We start from the raw sequence: 18,848 nt of genomic DNA on the forward strand, positions 1-18,848 counted from the left end.
TCTTCCCCTCTTCTTGGCACTTGATTCTGTTTTGGAGAAGGTGTGGCATATTCTGCCAAGAAGGCTAGTGACCCTGGGGTCTGGATTTCCTCAGCTTAGATGTAGACAGCAGCCTGCCCAGATGACAGTCAGTACTGGTGTGTGCTTCTAGATGCCGGCCTCGCCCTCAACCCCATAGTCTTCCTGTGTCCCCGCCACACAGCCTCATGTTTTCTCCTGTAGCCACAGACCTGCTGTGAACCAGTGTTGACCAATGTTCTGATTCCAAGTATTTTCCCGTCTCTCTTTGCAAGTCGTAGACCATAATAAAACAGCTTGAACATCCAGCTTACCCCTCTTGTGGTTTTGCTATGTACACTTAGGCGTAAACTTAGCAGCATGGAGGGCTTGGTGTGGGGGGGTGGGGGGGCAGGAGCCACTCATGTTCTTCTGGATGGTAGCAGCGAGGTCTTGTGCATCAGGCCCTGCTGGGCTCTGCAGCCCCACGCCTTGGCTGGTTCTGGTTCAGGCCGCCTGTCTTCGGACTCCAGCCACAACACCGGCCAGAAGGGGGCGCGCCGGCGCCGCTGCAGCCCTGCGGGACACGTGATTTCCACCCCCCCCACCTCTGTCCCTGCTTTACGGCTAGAGGCCGGGCGCCCGGGGTTGCCATGGGAACGGAGCTTGGATAGCAACTGTAACCAGGGGCGCACCAAGGCCGAGGCAGCCACCACCGGCCATGCAACCGGCTGGACGACCCCAGCTTTAGAGGATCGAGGCGGGCGAGCCGGGTAAGAACAGGGTAGAGGCCACAAGCCCGTGCAGGGCCTGGCCTAGAGGGCCCTGGATTTGCGGGGGGCACAAGGGTGTCCAGGGAGACCGAGCTGGAGAAAGTGGCCTCGCCAGGGCGTTACATCTCATCTCCTCCCGATCTCCCCCCCAGTTCTAAAATCTGCCCCTCCTCTAGACCCTCGGCCCCCGCAGAGCCGTGCCCAGTACGGGCTGCCAGGGGCGGGGCGGGTCGCTCCTGGAAGTCACAGCAGCGGAAGGAACGGCGCCTCAGGTCAGGCGCCTCCTTGGTTCCACGGAAAATTGAGAGCCATGTCACAGGGCATTTGTTTGTTTTCTTGTGCCGGTCCTGGAGCTTGAATTCAGGGCCCTGAGCGTTTTCACCCAAGGTTGGCGCGCCTCAGCCCACTTCCTGCTTTTTGGTGATTCATTGGAGAGAAGAGTCTCACAGACTTTCCTGCTCTGGCTGACTTGAACCAGGACCCTCAGTCCTCAGCTGGCTGAGTAGCTAGGATTTCAGGTGTGAGCTACTACAGCCCAGCATCTCAGTGTATTGTAAATGAGTTGGAAGTCACTAAGGTGACTAAGGTCACCTAGAAAGAGGATACACCTCTTAAGATTCAGAGGAGGCTTTCCCAAGAATATGATATTCTTTTTATTTCCACCAAAGGAACAAGAGCTGGTATTGCACATTTCATTAGTAGGTGTACAAGAAGTCAAAATAGGAAACAGACCTGCAACTGATTATGCATTCACAATTTCTCTAGCGGACACTCTCCAGGGAAGAATGTCAGATGCAGAAGGAAATCCCATGGAGGAAACAGAGCCAAGTGAAGAGACAGAAGAAGAAGAAGAAAATCAGGATTTTGAAGAAATAGAAAATCCAAAAGAATATGACACAGCAGGGGAAGAGTCTCAGGAGGGAGAGGAGGAAGAAGGGGAGGAAGGAGAAGAAATGGAAGGAGTAGAGGAGGAAGAGGAAAGAGTTCAGGAAGAGCAGATAGAAAACGAACAGGCAGAAGAACAGATAGAAGAAGAGCAGATAGAAGAAGGACAGGTAGAAGAAGGGCAGGTAGAGGAAGGGGAGATAGAAGAAGGGCAGACAGAAGAAGGACAGATAGAGGAAGAGCAGCTAGAGGGAAAGGGAGAGAGGAGGGAGGACAGATGGAAGGAAAGGGAAGAAAAAGAGGAGGAAGTGGAGGAAATCACAGGAGAGCTCCAAAGCATTACAAGTTTGCAGGAAGCAATTGCTAATCTTCAGTTCATTTCACACGTTTCACTGGTAAGCAGTCATTGTAATCCATGCACACATGCAGAATCATGAACTGGATATTTAGTGCATGCCAGATATAAGGCTACAAAACCAAATAAGTTGCAATGTACCCCTTTTTTCCCCCCCTTTTTTGTCAGTCATGGGTCCTGAACTTAGGGCCTAGGTGCTACCCCTGAGCTTTTTCACCCAGGGCTAGAGTGCTACCATTTTGAGCCACAGTGCTACCATTCTGAGCCACAGTGCTACCTCTGCTTTCCTGGTGGTTAAAGATAAGACACGGCCTTTTGGCTTTGAACCATGATCCTCAGATCTCAGCCTCCTGAGTAGGTAGGATTAGAGGCATAAGCCACTGACACCTGGCTCTTTCTTTTTTTTTTTTTTTTGCCAGTCCTGGGGCTTGGACTCAGGGCCTGCGCACTGTCCCTGGCTTCTTTCTGCTCAAGGCTAGCACTCTGCCACCTGAGCCACAGCGCCATGTCTGGCCGTTTTCTGTATATGTGGTGCTCGGGAATCAAACCCAAGGCTTCATGTATATGAGTCAAGTACTCTTGCCACTAGGCCATATTCCCAGCCCATCTTTCTTCTTTTCTTTCTGGTGCAAATACTGGGGCTCAAACTCAGGGCCTCCAGCTCTGATTGGCTTTTTTTGCCCAAGGCTGGCACTCTGCCACTTAAGCCATATCTCTACTTCCAGTTTGTTTTTCCAGTTCATTGGAGATAAGACTCTCCTGGACTTTTCTGTTCTGGCTGGCTTCAAACCTGCAACCTAGATGATCAGTCACAAGCCACCTGCATTCTGCAATGTATTTTTTTTTTCTGCCAGTCCTGGGGCTTGGTCTCAGGGCCTGAGCACTGTCCCTGGCTTCTTTTTGTTCAAGGCTTGCACTCTGCCACTTGAGCAACAGTGCCACTTCTGGCCGTTTTCTATATATGTGGTGCTGGGGAATGGAACCCAGGGCTTCATGTATATAAGGCAAATACTCTTGCCACTAGGCCATATTCCCAGCCCCTGCAATGTATTCTTTTAAGGGGTTTTAAAGTATATAGGATGATAGACCCAAATGTGAATGCTTTAAAATCATGCATTATGTACAATGGTTTATGTGAATGCACAAAAGCACAACAGAAAGGACAATTTAACTCAGTTTGGAGGAAAGTTGGAGAGGAGGTGTATCCCTAGGTGGGGCAGGCAGAGGTTTCTGGAAGTGAGCATGGCTTAGAACAGCACTGCTTTCCCCCAGTCTGCTCCCAGGGCAAGAACTCAGCCCTGGCCTAAGAAGTAATTTTGGAGACAATCAGTGCACTTAGAACAATGATTTTGCTGTCAAGGGTCAGCTACCAAGTTTTTGTTTGTCATCTATCCTTTCATTCTAAGACGAGGGAGGCTATCGGTAAGGTTGGCTGCTCAGGAAGAGCTGAGAGCAATGGAGCAGGAGGTCTGTGTTTGGGATCACCATCTTTTCTTTTCTTTTGAAAAGGATACTGATGATCCGCAGTTAGTGGAGTCACTGAGGTCAGGCCAAACTGGACCAAGCGAGCTCTTAGACCTGGGCTCCCAGTCAGAAATGTTTACTTCCGATCAATTCCCTTCTGAAGGGGAGCATATGGACTCCCAGAGGTCCTCCCAGAGCCAGTTCTCACAGGAGCCCGAGAGGAAAGACACTGAAGAAATGTTGGATCAAGAAAGGAGAGTCTCGGAACCAAAGAAGGGAAGCATGGTATCAAAGATGGAGGAAGGGAAACCCAAGAGGCTGTCCTACTTCCTCAGTGAGGAGCAAGAGAAAGAGTTCCAGATCAGAGCCAGGGGCTCCAAGGATTCACTGGTGTCCAGCTCCACGGAGGACAGTCTGTTTCAAAAGCAAGAGGCCACCAGTGTATACCCCTTGGTGAGTGACACATGGCATATTTCTATTCCCAGGGCTCAGAGAGAGAGAGAGAGAGAGAGAGAGAGAGAGAGAGAGAGAATTGTGAAATTTTAGAGAGAGAGAGAGAGAATTGTGAAATTGTATGCACAAGGGGAAAAGACATTCTTTAAGGCTTTTTCAACTGGCTTTTTAAGTTCAGTTAAAAGCTGTGGCTGCCAAGTGTGATGGAGCGTGAACTTGAGCTACATCTGGACTCAATAGAGCTGCTCACAGGCAGGAAATTCTCCACATAGTTTGACTGTTGCATAGGGTGCTATTTTCTGTGAAAATCCCTCCCTTCCTTTCTCCTTTCCTTCCTTTCCTCTCTCTTACTGCTTTCTCTCTCCCTTCCCTCCATTTTCTTTTTTTTTTCTGTGTCTCCTTACCTCTCCTTTCTGCCCCCCATATGGTAATACTCCTCCATCCCCTTTGTCCTCATCTCATCTGTCCTCTCTGTGTGTGTGTGTGTGTGTGTGTGTGTGTGTGTGTGTGTGTTGGTCCTGGGGCTTGAACTCCGAGCCTGGGTACTGTCCCTGAGCTTTGACACTCAAGCTGGCACTCTACCACTTGACTCGCACCTCTACTCTGGCTTTTTGCCCATTAATTGGAGAAGACAGTCTTCTGAGTGGCTAGGATTATAGGTATGAGCCACTGGCGCCCAGCTTATCTCCTGTGTCTTACCTCGGTGAGTACATTTGTGAGCTGCCCACACCCTGGTGGGAGACTGACGGTATGGAAGGCGTGGTGCCACCATGTGAAGTACTGCACAGTCCCCAGGAGTTGCGTTCACTGCCACCATCCACAAGGCACACAAATATTAATATTTGCGCCCAGAGAAGAAAGAGGAGGGGCTTTGGGGCTTTTTGTTTGTTTGTTGGTAGTGTTTCCTCCATCTTTCTCTTTCTGAAAGTTGCTTCCTAGGGTTTGTCTTCCCTCTGCCTGTGGAAGAGTGGGAAGAGGTCAATAGAATATGGAGTATCTCACTTAACTTCTAGAGTAGCATGTGCCCTTGATACTGGTCTATACGCATAGCTACTCAGGAGGGTGAGATCTGAGGATCGCGGTACAAAGCCAGTCTAAGCAGGAAAGTCCCTGAGAACTCTTCTAATGAATCACCAAAATGTGGAGCTGTGGCTCAAGTGGTAGAGCACTAACCTTGAGCACAAAAGCACAGAGACTGTGCCCAGGCCTTGAGTTTAAACCCCAAGACTGGCACCAAACAACAACAAAAACAACAGAATTTAGTCTGCGGTGTCATCAGTGTCTTCTCATTCATGCAGCGAGAATGGCAAATGCTTCTAATCTTCCCACCATCTTCTGGGTCCCCCCACCCCAGACAAAGGTGATCTTGGAAAAACTGCAGTGCTGAAGACAGTGGTCTGTTCAAGAAGGCTTCCTTTTTTATAGCTAATTTGTAACATGGCAAAAGAGTTTCCAGAATGAACAAAATAACCACTTTCAAAAGTTTCCAAAAGAGCAACTTCGTTTGCATGTCAACTTTGAAGAGACAGCCAAGTATTAAACAATTCTGTTCCTAGAAGTTGCAGCTTGGGCCGATTATGACTCCATCTTTCCACCACTCACATCCACACAGTCAGAGGCCTGAAAAAAATATATAAATGATAGGGATGAGCATGAAGACAGGAAAGGAAGGAAGAGGAGGAAGGAGGCGAGAGAAGCCGGCTATGTTGTCTGCTATGTCTATCTTTGGGTTACACTATGGTCCATCTATTTGACTTTACAAATAGTTAAATAGTGTTCAGATAGGAGGAAGGAAACCGCAGATTCCATACTGTGAGATAATTTGCTGATTTTTAGCAAAATCATCACTCACCTACTGGCACTTTGAATACTGCATTTGCTTAAATGGCCCTATCCAATTAACTTAATTTTCTTGTGCCACTATTGGGCCTTGAGCTCTCCCTTGGCTTTTTGTTGTGGTTGTTCCAGGCCAATGCTCTCCCACTTAATCCATACCTCCATTTCTCCCTTTTGGTGGTTCATTGGAGATAAGAGTCTCTCAGAGTTGTCTGCCCAGCTGGTTTCAAACCATGATGCTCAGATCTCAGCCCCCTGAGTAGCTAGGATTGCAGGCGTGAGCCACCAGCCTGTGCGGGAACTTTCTGTAAATGCCTCCTCTGGACGGCTCACTGATGCGGCATTCCTCTTTTCCAGGGACTGGGGCGGGGAGCCCGGGGTCCCCGCTCAGGGCTCAGCTCACTGGCGTCCTGCGGGCTTTGCCTTGGTCTTCCAGACCCTGACCTGGTCATACGGATGGAACAGCTCCCTCCCTGTCTTGTACCTCCGAGACGAGAACCGCCGAGTGCTTCTGTACGTCTGCGGGCACACGGCCGTCCTCTTCGATGTCTTCTGCAACGCTCAGCACCACCTTCAGGTACGCAGCCCGGGCCCCTGCCCGCGCGGAGGGCAGCGTCACCACGTGCGCACCCCGGGCCTCCGCACGTGGAGGGCAGCGTCGTCACGTGCGCACCGGGGCCCCTGCACGCGGAGGGCAGCGTCACCACGTGCGCACCCCGGGCCTCCGCACGTGGAGGGCAGCGTTGTCACGTGCGCACCCCGGGCCCCTGCACGTGGGGGGCAGCGTCGTCACGTGCGCACCCCGGGCCTCCGCACGTGGAGGGCAGCGTCGTCACGTGCGCACCGGGGCCCCTGAGCGCGGAGGGCAGCGTCGTCACGTGCGCACCCCGGGCCTCCGCACGTAGATACGGGCAGCGTCATCACGTACGAAGCCCAGGGCCCTGCACGCGGGGGGCAGCGTCGTCACGTGCGCACCCCGAGCCTCCGCACATGGAGGGCAGCGTTGTCACGTGCGCACCCCGGGCCCCTGCACGCGGGGGGCAGCGTCGTCACGTGCGCACCCCGGGCCCCTGCACGCGGAGGGCAGTGTTGTCACCGGGCATTGGATTTGAGATCTGGAGGCTGGCTGCGTTGTGATGGGGTCATACCAGCCTGCCTCTCCTTTGAACTGCCCGAAATCCTGCCTCTGGAAACACCGTTCCACACGCGAATCCCTGCAGCCGAGCAAAAACAGCCAAACAGGATTTGAAACAGCTTGTGTGGCATTGTAGGAACACAATCCTGTGATTTCAGCACTAGGGAAATTGTGGCAGGAGGATCATGAGTTTGGGGCCAGTCTGGACTCAGAACCAAACCAAAAACCTAAGCCAAACAAATGCAAAGAATCTGAAACATCTGTTAGAGTGCCGGGAATGTGGCATAGGTGCTTGCCTAGCACACATGAAGCCCTGGGTTTGATTCCTCAGTACCACATAAACAGAAAAGGCTGGAAGTAGTGCTGTGGCTCATGTGGTAGAGTGCTAGCTTTTGAGCCAAAGCAGCTTGAGAACAGTGCCCAGGCCCTGAGTGCAAGCCTGAGGGGACACACACACACACACATACACACACGGACAGAGAAGCCTGTGTTTCCCCTGAGCCCCAGTTGGGTGCAGGGGCTTGCCAGGGACCCAGACGCCTTTACAGTTTCCTCATAACTGTGCTGAGAAATGGGTGCAGATATACCCATGTTCAAGAAGGAGAAACTGAGACTCAGATTGACTTAAAGGACTGGCCTGAGACTGCACTAGTAAATAATGACGCTGGGTCCTGTACCTGGAAGTATTCAAGAGGTCACTGGTCCTCCTGTCTGTCCTGTCTTCCTGTCCATCCTTCTGTCCCTCTCTCCAGCAGTATCCCCTACTTCACCCCATTGGTGCCTCCCCAGCTGTCCTCTGTACAAATGCTCGCACACCCCTTTCCTTTCTCATTCCTAACATTTGACCAAACATCCTAAGTGCTAATGCCTGGCCTGTGTGTTGATGGACCTTCCTCAGTCAATGCCTAGATTCCACACGTCGCCAAGTATTTGCGGGGTACCAGTGCTCAGCACTGTGCCCAGGATCCCACACACATGGGTTCAGCATAATGAATTTACCTTCCAGAAGTCCAAAAATGGTTGAAGCCAGGAACTAGTGGCTCACGCCTGGAATCCACACTATACTCAGGAGGCTGAGATCTGAGGATGCAGGTAGGAAGTCAGCCCAGGCAAGAAAGTCCGTTTATTTCCAAGTAACCAGCAAAAAAAAAAAAAAAAAAAAAAAAAAGGCCAAAAGTGTCGCTGTGGCTCAAGTGGTAGAGTTCTATCCTTGAGCAAGAATGGCTCAAGGACAGTGCCCAGCCCCCGAATTCAGTTCCTAGGACTGGTACATGCTTATGGGCATGCATGTGCACATGTGTATGTGCACGTGTGGGCACATACACAGTTGAGTGTGCAGCCTTGATCACAGGACTAGCTGCCTGGGGTTGGAACGTGTTGAAGGCAGCTTACGTGGGCAAGCAACCCAAGGGTGGACGAGCGTGGCCTGCAGTAATTCCACCATTCCAGTCAGTGGCTGGGAACGTGTCGCCATGTTTTATCCCAAGCACTTAAGTTTCGTGTTAGGACTCTGTAGTCATGAAGAAAACAGATGTAGGCCCTGCCCTCAAGGAGCTGCTGATCTAGCACAGACACAGATGCCAGCCCAGGACATGTGCTAACAGTGTCCTCTTTGTGCTGACCGGCACAGAGGTGCAGATCCTCCTGTGGGCCCCACCCTCCCCCAGGGGTGTCCGGGCCCGGCTGAGCCCTGGAGGTTTCACAGTGTTTCTTCTTCCTCTCCCCAGGGCCACTCCAACATCATCACCTGCCTCTGCATCAGTGAGGACAGGCGCTGGATCGCCACAGCAGACAAGGGGCCTGGCTGCCTCATAATTATATGGGACTCCTTCTCAGGGTAGGCTGAGGGCGGCCACATCTCCCCTCATGTCTGTAGGCTGTTGGCCAGGGGGACTAAGCAAAGGCATACCACTGAGGTCTAGAAACTTGGTTTGTTGTGAGTTGAGGCCAAACACACTGGGCTGAGAGAAGCTGACTCTCAGTAACCCAGCTCCCAGAAGTTTGAGGCACAAACCAGAGGCACTTAAAATGAGAAGCACTCCTTTTACAAAGTCAGATTTTCTAGTCATTGGTCAGGCCCCTGTTCTGGAAAGTTCTGAAGGATTACTTACCACTAAGTTTTTCCACACTATAGCTCTATACACATGCTTCATGCAGCCCAGTCTCCCAGCAGTTGGTGTAATTCTCCCTCCATCCCAGGACTGGGGCTTGGAATCAGGGCCTCATTCTCTTGCTTGGCTTTTTTTTTGTTTGTTTGTTTTTTGCCAGTCCTGGGGCTTGGTCTCAGGGCCAGAGCACTGTCCCTGGCTTCTATTTGCTCAAGGCTAAGACTTGGCCACTTGAGCCACAGGGCCACCTCTGGCCATTTTCTATATATGTGGTGCTGGGGAATTGAACCCAGGGCTTCATGTATATGAGGCAAGCACTCTTGCTAGGCCATATTCCCAGCCCTCTCTTGCTTGGCTTTTTACCACTTGGAGATTTAAAAAAAATCTTGGATTTGTCTGTTTAGAATGGCTTCAAGCCATGACCTTTGGATCTCAGCCTCCTGAGCAGCTACATATAGGCATGAGTCACCAGCCCGTCACAAGTTTACTTTTTTAGAACAGTTTTAGATTTACAGGAAAATGGAGAATTCCCCCATCTACCCTTTGTTTCCTGTTTTTACCCTTCTGAATAGCTAGGATTACAGACAAGGCCCACAGATACCCAATGTGCCCAGTGCGTTCGCTCGCTTGCTTTCTCTCTCTCTCTTTCTTTCTTTCTTTCTGCCTGCCTGCCTGCCTTTCTGCCTTTCTTTCTGTCTCTCTTTTTCTCTCTTTCTCTTTCTCTCCTCTCTCTCCTCTCTTTCTCTCTTTCTTTCTCTCTCTCTCTCCCTTCCTGCCTCCCTCCCTCTCTCCCTCCCTCCCTTCCTTCCTTCCTTCCTTCTTTCATTTTTTGCTAGTCCTGGGGCTTGGACTCAGGGCCTGAGCACTGTCCTTGGCTTCCTTTTTGCTCAAAGCTAGTACTCTACCACTTGAGCCACAGCTCCACTTCCGGCTTTTTCTGTTTATGTGGTGCTGAGGAACCGAACCCAGAGCTTCATGCATGCTATGCAAGCACTCTACCACTAAGCCATATTCCCAGCCCCTCCCTCCCCTCCTTCCCTCCTTTCCCTCCCTCCCTCCCTCCCTTCGTTTGTTCCTTCCTTCCTTCCTTCTTTCTTTTTTTGTGCCAGTCCAGAGGTGTGAACTCAAGGTCTGGGTGCTGTCCCTAAGCTTTTGTGCACAAGGCTAGCACTCTACTTTTGTGCACAAGGCTAGCCACTTTGGGGCTGCCTGTGGTTGGCTTGGAACTGGGATCTTCAGATCTCAGCCTCCTGAGTAGCTGGGATTACAGGCACCCAGACACCCCTGTGGGCTTCTTAATTACTAGGCCAAGAGGCAGAAGGTAGTTTCAGACAGGATCACAAAGCCTTGTTTAAGATTAATGAGTCCAGATGAACAAGGAAAGTCGGCAGAAGTTGCTCACTGTCCTGAAGTGGTGACCCAGGCCTGGTCTCCCTCAGCTCAGTGGTGATCATATTGGGTCCTGTCACCCAATCTCATCCTTGCCTTACCTGATGTCACCTGATATCCTGATATGGGTGACTTTATCTGGTGTTGGTGACAGGGGGTGGTGGTGGTGTGCTCCATTTTCCAGGGCTTCTCTGACTCCTCCCTGCCCTGGGCCCCATCTGTTCCTCTCCTTCTCCTCTATCTCATCTCAGTCTCCCCTTCCCTGGACATCTCTGAAATGTAGTTCCAGGGCTATCACTGTGGTTTCTTGTTTTTGAAGCCACCTCCATGTCAGCATCTTGCAGAATTTTGATGGCAGAGGCTTCTTTGTTTAAATCTAAAGTATAGTGTGTCTCTGGTTAACAATTGAAATGTCCTGTCTGTGTGAATTTGTGTGTGTGTGTGTGTGTGTGTGTGTATGTGTGTTTCCAGTCCTGGGGCTTGAACTCAGCCTAGGCACTGTCCCTGAGTTTCTTTTGCTCAGGACTAGTGCCCTGCCACTTGAGCCACAGCACCATTTCTAGCTTTTTCTGTGTATGTGGTTCTGAGGATTCAAACTCAGGACTTCATGCACATCAAGGCAAGCACTCTGCCACTAAGCCACATTCCCAGCCCCCCTCTGTGAGTTTGATATTCTTCCAGATGGTGACTTTAGGACCCCGAAAGCATAGATTGCTCAGAGACCATTTGGTTTTAGAATGAATATCTATTTTATTAAAGCAGCAAGTCAAAAACCCCTGCTTCATTTCATGCTTTTTTTTCTTTCAATTTAACAATCTTACTCTATTTACTACAAGTCTAGTACATTTTTGCAATCACTGGTAGAAAGGTTTTTTGGGTTTTTTTTTGGCCAGTCCTGGGCCTTGGACTCAGGGCCTGAGCACTGTCCCTGGCTTCTTCCAGCTCAAGGCTAGCACTCTGCCACTTGAGCCACAGCGCCGCTTCTGGCCGTTTTCTGTATATGTGGTGCTGGGGAATCGAACCTAGGGCCTCGTGTATCCGAGGCAGGCACTCTTGCCACTAGGCTATATCCCCAGCCCGGTAGAAAGGTTTCTGATTAATAGTTGGCCTTGCAGATTTGGTTATTAACTCTTTTCTTTTTAAGCATTTTAAACTGCATTTAGAAATCTAATATATCCAGTTTCATTTTAAGTTTTTTTTTTTAGCAGTCTAATTAGCAAACAAATTCTCCACAAGCACTTCAGTAATTCCTATATACCTAGTGAATTTAGACAGAAATCTGGTATATTTTAAGTTGTCTTATGTGCTCTAATATTGTTTATAAACAATATGATTTCAATCTTGAATTGCAAGCCTAACTCAACTACTTATTTTAAATTAGAATCACAAATCTAATCTGTTAGAGACATTGGTATGTCAGATTCTCTTAAACATTATTTTCGCACATACAAATGTTAATAGTACAGATCTGGCTGATTTCATCTTCTCTGAGTTCAGTTCTAAATATCTCCAGGGCTCAATTCTCCATTGTATCATTTCCCAGCAACTCAAGGGCTGCCTTCCAAGTGCGTTTGGGGGTTCCTTGTCAGTGGGACAAAGTTTCTCAGATCACAGAGAACCAGTGTCCCCTGCCCATGGGGCACGGTGGCATACAGAGGCCTGTATGTATTCACTGGAACAAGGAGTCCATAGCAGAAACCAGTGGGCTCACAGACAGCCCCGTCCCAGGCTGGCTGGACCTCTCACCCCAGGCCGCAGCTTGCGGCCCTCACTGCTGGGCTTTTCTGTTTACTTATACTCTGGCTCTCTTGGCATTTCAGTGTCCTATCTCATTCTGTATGGATATTTGGGTATTTTGAGTTTTTCTTCCTCTTCCTCTTCCTCCTCTTCCTCCTCCTCCTTTTTTGTTGTCAGTCCTGGGCTTGATTCAGGGCTTGGACCTGAGCTTTTCTCTATCCCTGAGCTTTTTTCATCAGGGTTAGCACCCTACCACATTGAGTCACAGTGCCACTTCCAGTTTCTGTTGGTTAAGTGGAGGTAAGAGTCTCGTGGACTTTTTTGCCTGGGCTAGCTTTGAACCATAATCCTCAGATCTCAGCCTCCTGAGAAGCTACAATTACAGGTGTGAGCCACTGACACCATCTAACGTGTGTGTGTGTGTGTGTGTGTGTGTGTGTGTGTGTGTGTGTGTGTTGGTACTGGGGCTTGAGCTTAGGGCCTGGGCACTGTCAGTTCCATCCTCCCTGCCTGGAAAAGCCTCGCAGATTCCCTTGCGAATCAGGGACATGGGCTCATGAGGAGAGCAGATAGCACACTGACATCTGCCCTGAGTTAGGCTTTTTGTTCTCACTAAATGAAGTTCACTGGATATAAAATTGAGCCATTTGAAAGGGCACCATTAGTCGGCATTTTGTCCATTAGCAACATGCAACCATCACCTTCAAAATGTTTCCGTTACCCTAAAAGAGGCTGTGAACCCCTTGGCATTTGCCCCCTCTCCTCCCTCCCTGAGCCTCCGTCTGCTTTGTCTCTGGATGTGCTGCTGGGGGACATCTGGTCCAGCAGAGCCGTATTGTACGTGGCCTTGTCACATGGTCAAAGCCCATCCATGCTGCAGCCCACAGCAGAACTGTACTTGCTCTGGATGCGAGAATGGATAACAGTGTCTGAATGAATTAAACAAGTGTTCTCATAGGTTACTAGTGAATACTTAATTATGCACACATCTTCATTAGATATTCTATTGTGTGGCTACAGCATGTGTTTTCTGGGGTCTGGGAAGGTTTGAACTGAGCTCCGGGGAGCCACGGAAGCCCCCTAAGTGTCATTCCTCCATGTCTTTTATGGCAGAATTCCTGTGCACACTATATTTGACAGCTGCCCGCAAAGTAACGGGATAAGAACCATAGCCATCACCCGAGATGCCAAGTATCTGGCAACCATCTCCGATGCTGAAATCCAGGTAGAGAGCCATCAGGCATCCTGTGGGCGGCCCTGGCAGGCGGCTGGCATCCGTGGGGCTCTGCTGACCAGACCCCACAGTGCAAAGGCGGAGCTTCAGTGCTGAGGCTTGGCTTTGGTCCTTGGCTTAGTTACCTGAGGTTTCGGGGTGGTCCCAAGAGGAGTAGGTTTCTTCAGGTGCTGTCGGCAGCTTCTCACGGTGCTTGCCCTGCTCCACTTCGCAGCAAGTGTGCATCTGGAGGTGGACGCTGGCTGTGGAGAAGCCGGCCTGCACCCTGGAGCTGCCCAGGGACTACGGTTTTCAGGTGAGTCCAGTGTGATGCTATGAAGAAGGCCCAGGTGAGATTGGGCCTTTCATGCTAGTGGGAGTTTTGCTTATGGTGCAGTGTGGAGTATTGCTCTTTTTGGCCCCCTGGTCTTGGGATTCAGGGCCTTGAATCGGTGAGGCAGACATTCGGCCACTGGAGCCATGCCTCAGCCCTTTTTACTTTTGTTCTTTTTCAAATCCCTATTCTTTGCCCAAGATGGCACCAGCCACTGTCCTCCTATTTACATTCCCCACATAGCTGAGATGACAAGCACCCACCATTCACCCACCTTTTACTTACTTATTTTTTCTGGTCCCGGGGCTTGAACTCAGGGCCTGAGCACTTGTCCCTGGCTTCTTTTTGCTCAAAGCTAGCCCTCTATCACTTAAGCCACAGCGCCACTTCCAGCTTTTTCTGAGTGGTTTATTGGAGATAAGGGTCTCACAGACTTTCTTGTCCAGGCTGACTTTGAACCGTGGTCCTCAGATCTCAGCCTCCTGAGTAGCTAAGAAGACAGGTGTGAGCCACTGGAGCCTGGCATGTCATATAATCCATGCAAACAAGCTAGCATGGAGATACTAAATCTGTAGACGAGTGCTATTAATTATTCAGCATGTCTGAGGCCACCAGAGAGCAGCCTTTCCCATTCCAGACGCATGTTTTTAACTGTTTGCAACATTGTCATGAATATGGAAGGTCTGGAGAACCTGCCCAGGACACTGCTCCCCCCACCCCCTGCTTCCAGCAGATCTCTTGATTTCCCATAGCCCTACCATCTAACGCTCAATACTGTCACCTGGTTCCTTCATAAATATATTGACCTGCTCCATGCCGGGCACCACACAAGTGCACATCTCTCGTGTGGAACATGAACCCCAAGGACTCAGCATGCTGCTGTCTTGAAGCCACCCCCAGGCCTGGTTTCTCTCCCTTCCCTATCTGACATTTTTTCAACCCCCACCCCCCCTTAAAAATGTCCTTATAAAACTCACGCAGCAGCCAGCCACCTGTGGCATTGAAGACAGTTTTTTTTTTTCAAGGGTTGCACATGTGTCTTTTGATAGTAATTATATCCAATATGCACATCACTTGGGTAGCACTAACATCTTTTTTAATTTTATTTTTATTTTTTTTTTGTGGCCAGTCCTGGGCCTGGAACTCAGGGCCTGAGCACTGTCCCTGGCTTCTTTTTGCTCAAGGCTAGCACTCTGCCACTTGAGCCACAGCGCCACTTCTGGCCGTTTTCTATATATGTGGTGCTGGGGAATCGAACCCAGGGCTTCATGTATACGAGGCAAGCGCTCTTGCCACTAGGCCATATTCCCAGCCCATCTTTTTTAATTTTTTATGTTTTGTACCAGTCATGGAGCTTGAACTCAGGGCCTTAGGACTGACTGACAACCAAGCAAACAAACAAAAAAGACCACTGTTTATATGATTTTTTTTTTGTATGTCATGGGGCTTGAACTCTGGGCTTGTGTGCTGTCCACTTGAGCCATAGCACCACTTCCAGTTTTCTGGAAGTTAATTGGAATTAAGAATCTCACAGACTTTCCTGCCTGGACTGGCTTTGAGCCTTGATCCTCAGATGTCAGCCTCCTGAGTAGCTAGGATTACAGGTGTGAGCCACTGGCTCCCAGCTTTAAAGCCTTATTAATAGAAAGTTAAAGTTCTCATTGAGTACCATTCACAGTATCAGCACATGATATTTTTGTGGTTCCCCAATGCTATACCTTTTCTGTTTTATAACCATACTCACTTATCTACCTACCCATTACTTATTTTCCAGAGGATTTTTTAAAAATGTACTTTGCATTAGTTGTATTTAGTTATACAGAGGGGGATTTCATTCTTATATTTCCACACACATCTATAATAAATTTATTCAGTCTCTCTCACCCTGTTACTCTTCCTTTCTTCTTTTCCTCTCAGTTATTTATTATTAATTAAAAATGATTATTTAGGGCTGGGAATATGGCCTAATGGCAAGAGTGCTTGACTCATATACATGAAACCTTGGGTTCGATTCCCCAGCACCACATATATAGAAAATGGCCAGAAGTGGCGCTGTGGCTCAAGTGGCAGGGTGCTATCCTTGAGCAAAAGAGAAGCCAGAGACAGTGCTCAGGCCCTGAGTCCAAGGCCCAGGACTGGCAAGAAAAAAATTTTATTTAATTTTAGCATTTGACATTTTAGCATTTGTTATTAGTTAGTGAATTCTTACATTTTACATTTCAGAACCATCTTATTTTCAACCCAACAAATAACAGAGAACTGGTGAGCAATAGCCGAACACAAACCATATATTATTTTTGGGTGAGTAGAAATACCTTGATTTGTTTTGGACATGAGCATAAGAAAATGTTTATTCCCTTAAGTAAAGATAATGGCAAGATAGCAACAATTTAGGCAGCAGAATATATATATATATATATGTTTTGATTTAATTATGGTATTTATCCTAGTACAGTTGGAAATCAGCATATTAAATCAGAAACAGATAACTAAATTTCCTTTAATGTTTGTAAGGTAATGAGGCAAATATTTATTTGAAAATATTTAATAGGTTTTGTGTGTGTGTGTGTGTGTGTGTGTGTGTGTGTGTGTGTGTGTGTGTGCCAGTTCTGGGGCTTGGACTCAGGGTCTGAGCACTGTCCCTGGCTTCTTTTTGCTCAAGGCTAGCACTCTGCCACTTGAGTCACAGCACCACTTCTGGCCATTTTCTATATATGTGGTGCTGGGGAATCGAACCCAGGGCTTCATATATGAGGCAAGCACTCTTACCACTAGGCCATATTCCCAGCCCAATAGGTTTAAAATTTAGACCTTGGACATTATTCCCCTTCAGGAAGGAATTAGCAAACAGCTTGGCCACATGGTACCAATAGAAGATGGAGTAAAAATAAAGACACATGTGGAGGTTGGGAATGAGCCTTCGTTGTAGATTGCTTGTCCAGCATGCATGAGGCCCTATGTTTGATTCTTCAGTACCACATAAACAAAAAATAAATATACAGAAACAATTTAAAAAGAAAACATGTAAAGTTAAACAGAAGGTTTCCAACAGCCTCAGCATTTCCTTGGTATATCCTGAAAGCCCAGAACAGACACTACCTTCCCTGTGACTTTTCTGCCCAGGCTGGCCTCGAACTGGGATCCTTAGATTTTAGCCTTCTGAGTAGCAAGAATTACAGGCTTGAGCCACTGGCTCCCAGCTTTAAAGCCTTATTAATAGAAAGTTAAAGTTCTCATTGAGTACCACTTAAGGTCACCTTTGAATTGGCATTAAAGTATGTATTGGTTTTTCTCCTGAAACCTTTGCCTTTGTGGGTACTGTTCAAGGCAGCAAGGGCTCTTACCTTCAGAGCGCCACATCCCTACCTGGGTTAGACACCTTTGATTTTGATTTTGCTATTATGTAGTTCCTGTTTTGGAAACCAGGATTTTTTTTTTTTTAGTAGTGCTTACTTTTTTTTTTTTCTGTTCTCTGTCAGCTTGAACACAAAAATATACTTGTTCACAGTGCCCCAATTTTAACAGAAAAAGTGAGTACTGCCGGTTACATTTTTATACATACAATTTTGTGGAGAATAGACACGTGTGCATGCTTGGTTGTGGAGAATAGATATGTGTATGCGTGCTCGGTTGTGTTGAACCATGATTTGTGTGTTTTCATGTTAATCCATTGGGAAGTCATTGGAACATCTTCCAATGGGTCCATGGCTTGAAGTTGTGTAACTAGAGTGTGAGTGGATCCCTTTATGAGATCGCTCAGTTCAGAGTGATCAAAGAATGAATGCTATAGGGTAGTCAGATGCTCAAGAATGGGCAGGGTGGCAGGGAGCCACAGGTAGAGAAAGCTTTTCATCCGCCTGCTTTCTTTAGTCTACTTGGTCTCAAGTGGAACTTCTGCTCCATCTCCTAAAGAGCATTTTCTGTGTTTGATGCTCATAGTATCTGCTCTCAGAGAGTGCATTAGGGTTTTTCTGCTTCCACACGTGTGTGCATGTGTGTACACGTGTGTGTATGTCTGCCTGTCTGTCTTGAACGGCTTGACCTCAGGGTCTAGTGCTCTTTCTTTCTCTCTCTACTTTTCTGCTCACAGCTGGCTCTCTACCACTTGAGCCATGCCTAACTTCCGATTTTTTTTTTGGCTGATTGATTAGAAATAAGGGCATCACAGATTTGTCTGCCAGGGTTGGCTTTGAGATTTGATCCTTAGATCTCAGCCTAGCCTCAGCCTAAGATCCTTAGATCCTAGCCTGTAGCTAGAATTTTAGGTGCGAGCCATCAGCACTAATCCATAACCTTATTTTTGTGTATGTTTCTGCTTTAAGGAGAGCATATTTAATATACAACATTGATTTGTTTGAGGTTTTGTTTTTTACATGGTACTGGAGATTGAACCTATAACCTTGAGCTAGCTATGCTAGTGCCCAGTCCCAGATTTACACCCCCAGCCTGCGCTGATTTACTAACCCAGGGCTCATGATCAAAGGCAACATAAACACATTGGCAGTGTGGTACTGGAGCATGCTGACAGTGAAGTCAGAAGACTGAGCTTCACCCCGCTGGCCCCTGCGGGGAAAGTGCCAGAGAACGAGGCTGAACCATAAAGACACGCTTCTGCTCAACCCTCCGTGACTTTAGATAACCTAACAAGGAGGCGAATTCACAGACACAGATCTACAAATAGTCAACATTGTCTACAACTGGAAATAACAAAAATGTCTGCTAAGCCAGGCTCCAGTGGCTCACACTTGTAAACCTAGCTACACAGAAGGCTGAGATCTGAGGATCTAGGTTTGGAGCCAGGCCCCTGTAGACAAATCCCACAAGAGTCTTATTGTTATCTTTGATTGTATTTCTTTTACCCACAGTAACTCATGCATACCCTGTCTCTGACACACAGACATTCAACAAGCTCGTGGGAAAATTTAGCCAGTCTGTCTTCCACCTGAACTTGACGCAGATCCTCTCTGCTACGCTGGAAGGCAAGATGGTGGTGTGGGACATCCAGAGACCGCACTCACTCGCCTCCGGCCTGCCCTACCTCAAGCCCTGTAAACTGGTCCATCTGCAGAAGGAGGGCATCACAGTGCTCACTACAGTGGATAGGTAATGAGCATCATTAAAACATTTGCTTTGGAGCTGGGGATATGGCCTAGTGGCAAGAGAGCTTGC

At 48.3% G+C, this 18,848-nt stretch overlaps 1 protein-coding gene across 1 annotated transcript in view; it reads left to right on the forward strand.

The window, feature by feature from the left end:
* Nucleotides 1-676: 676 nt before the first annotated feature.
* Cfap251 (cilia and flagella associated protein 251) overlaps nt 677-18,848 on the forward strand; it is a 44,185-nt gene continuing 26,013 nt past the window's right edge. Inside the window, exons 1-10 of the mRNA XM_048343007.1 lie at nt 677-770; nt 1,536-2,050; nt 3,520-3,927; nt 6,200-6,340; nt 8,626-8,735; nt 13,246-13,357; nt 13,581-13,661; nt 15,903-15,980; nt 17,159-17,209; nt 18,577-18,782. Coding sequence (XP_048198964.1) covers nt 1,556-2,050; nt 3,520-3,927; nt 6,200-6,340; nt 8,626-8,735; nt 13,246-13,357; nt 13,581-13,661; nt 15,903-15,980; nt 17,159-17,209; nt 18,577-18,782 — 1,682 coding nt within the window. The 5' untranslated portion in view covers nt 677-770; nt 1,536-1,555. The remainder of the gene's footprint in view (nt 771-1,535; nt 2,051-3,519; nt 3,928-6,199; nt 6,341-8,625; nt 8,736-13,245; nt 13,358-13,580; nt 13,662-15,902; nt 15,981-17,158; nt 17,210-18,576; nt 18,783-18,848) is intronic.

This window comes from Perognathus longimembris, chromosome 3 (assembly GCF_023159225.1).
Source record: "Perognathus longimembris pacificus isolate PPM17 chromosome 3, ASM2315922v1, whole genome shotgun sequence".
Classification (NCBI taxonomy): domain Eukaryota; kingdom Metazoa; phylum Chordata; class Mammalia; order Rodentia; family Heteromyidae; genus Perognathus; species Perognathus longimembris.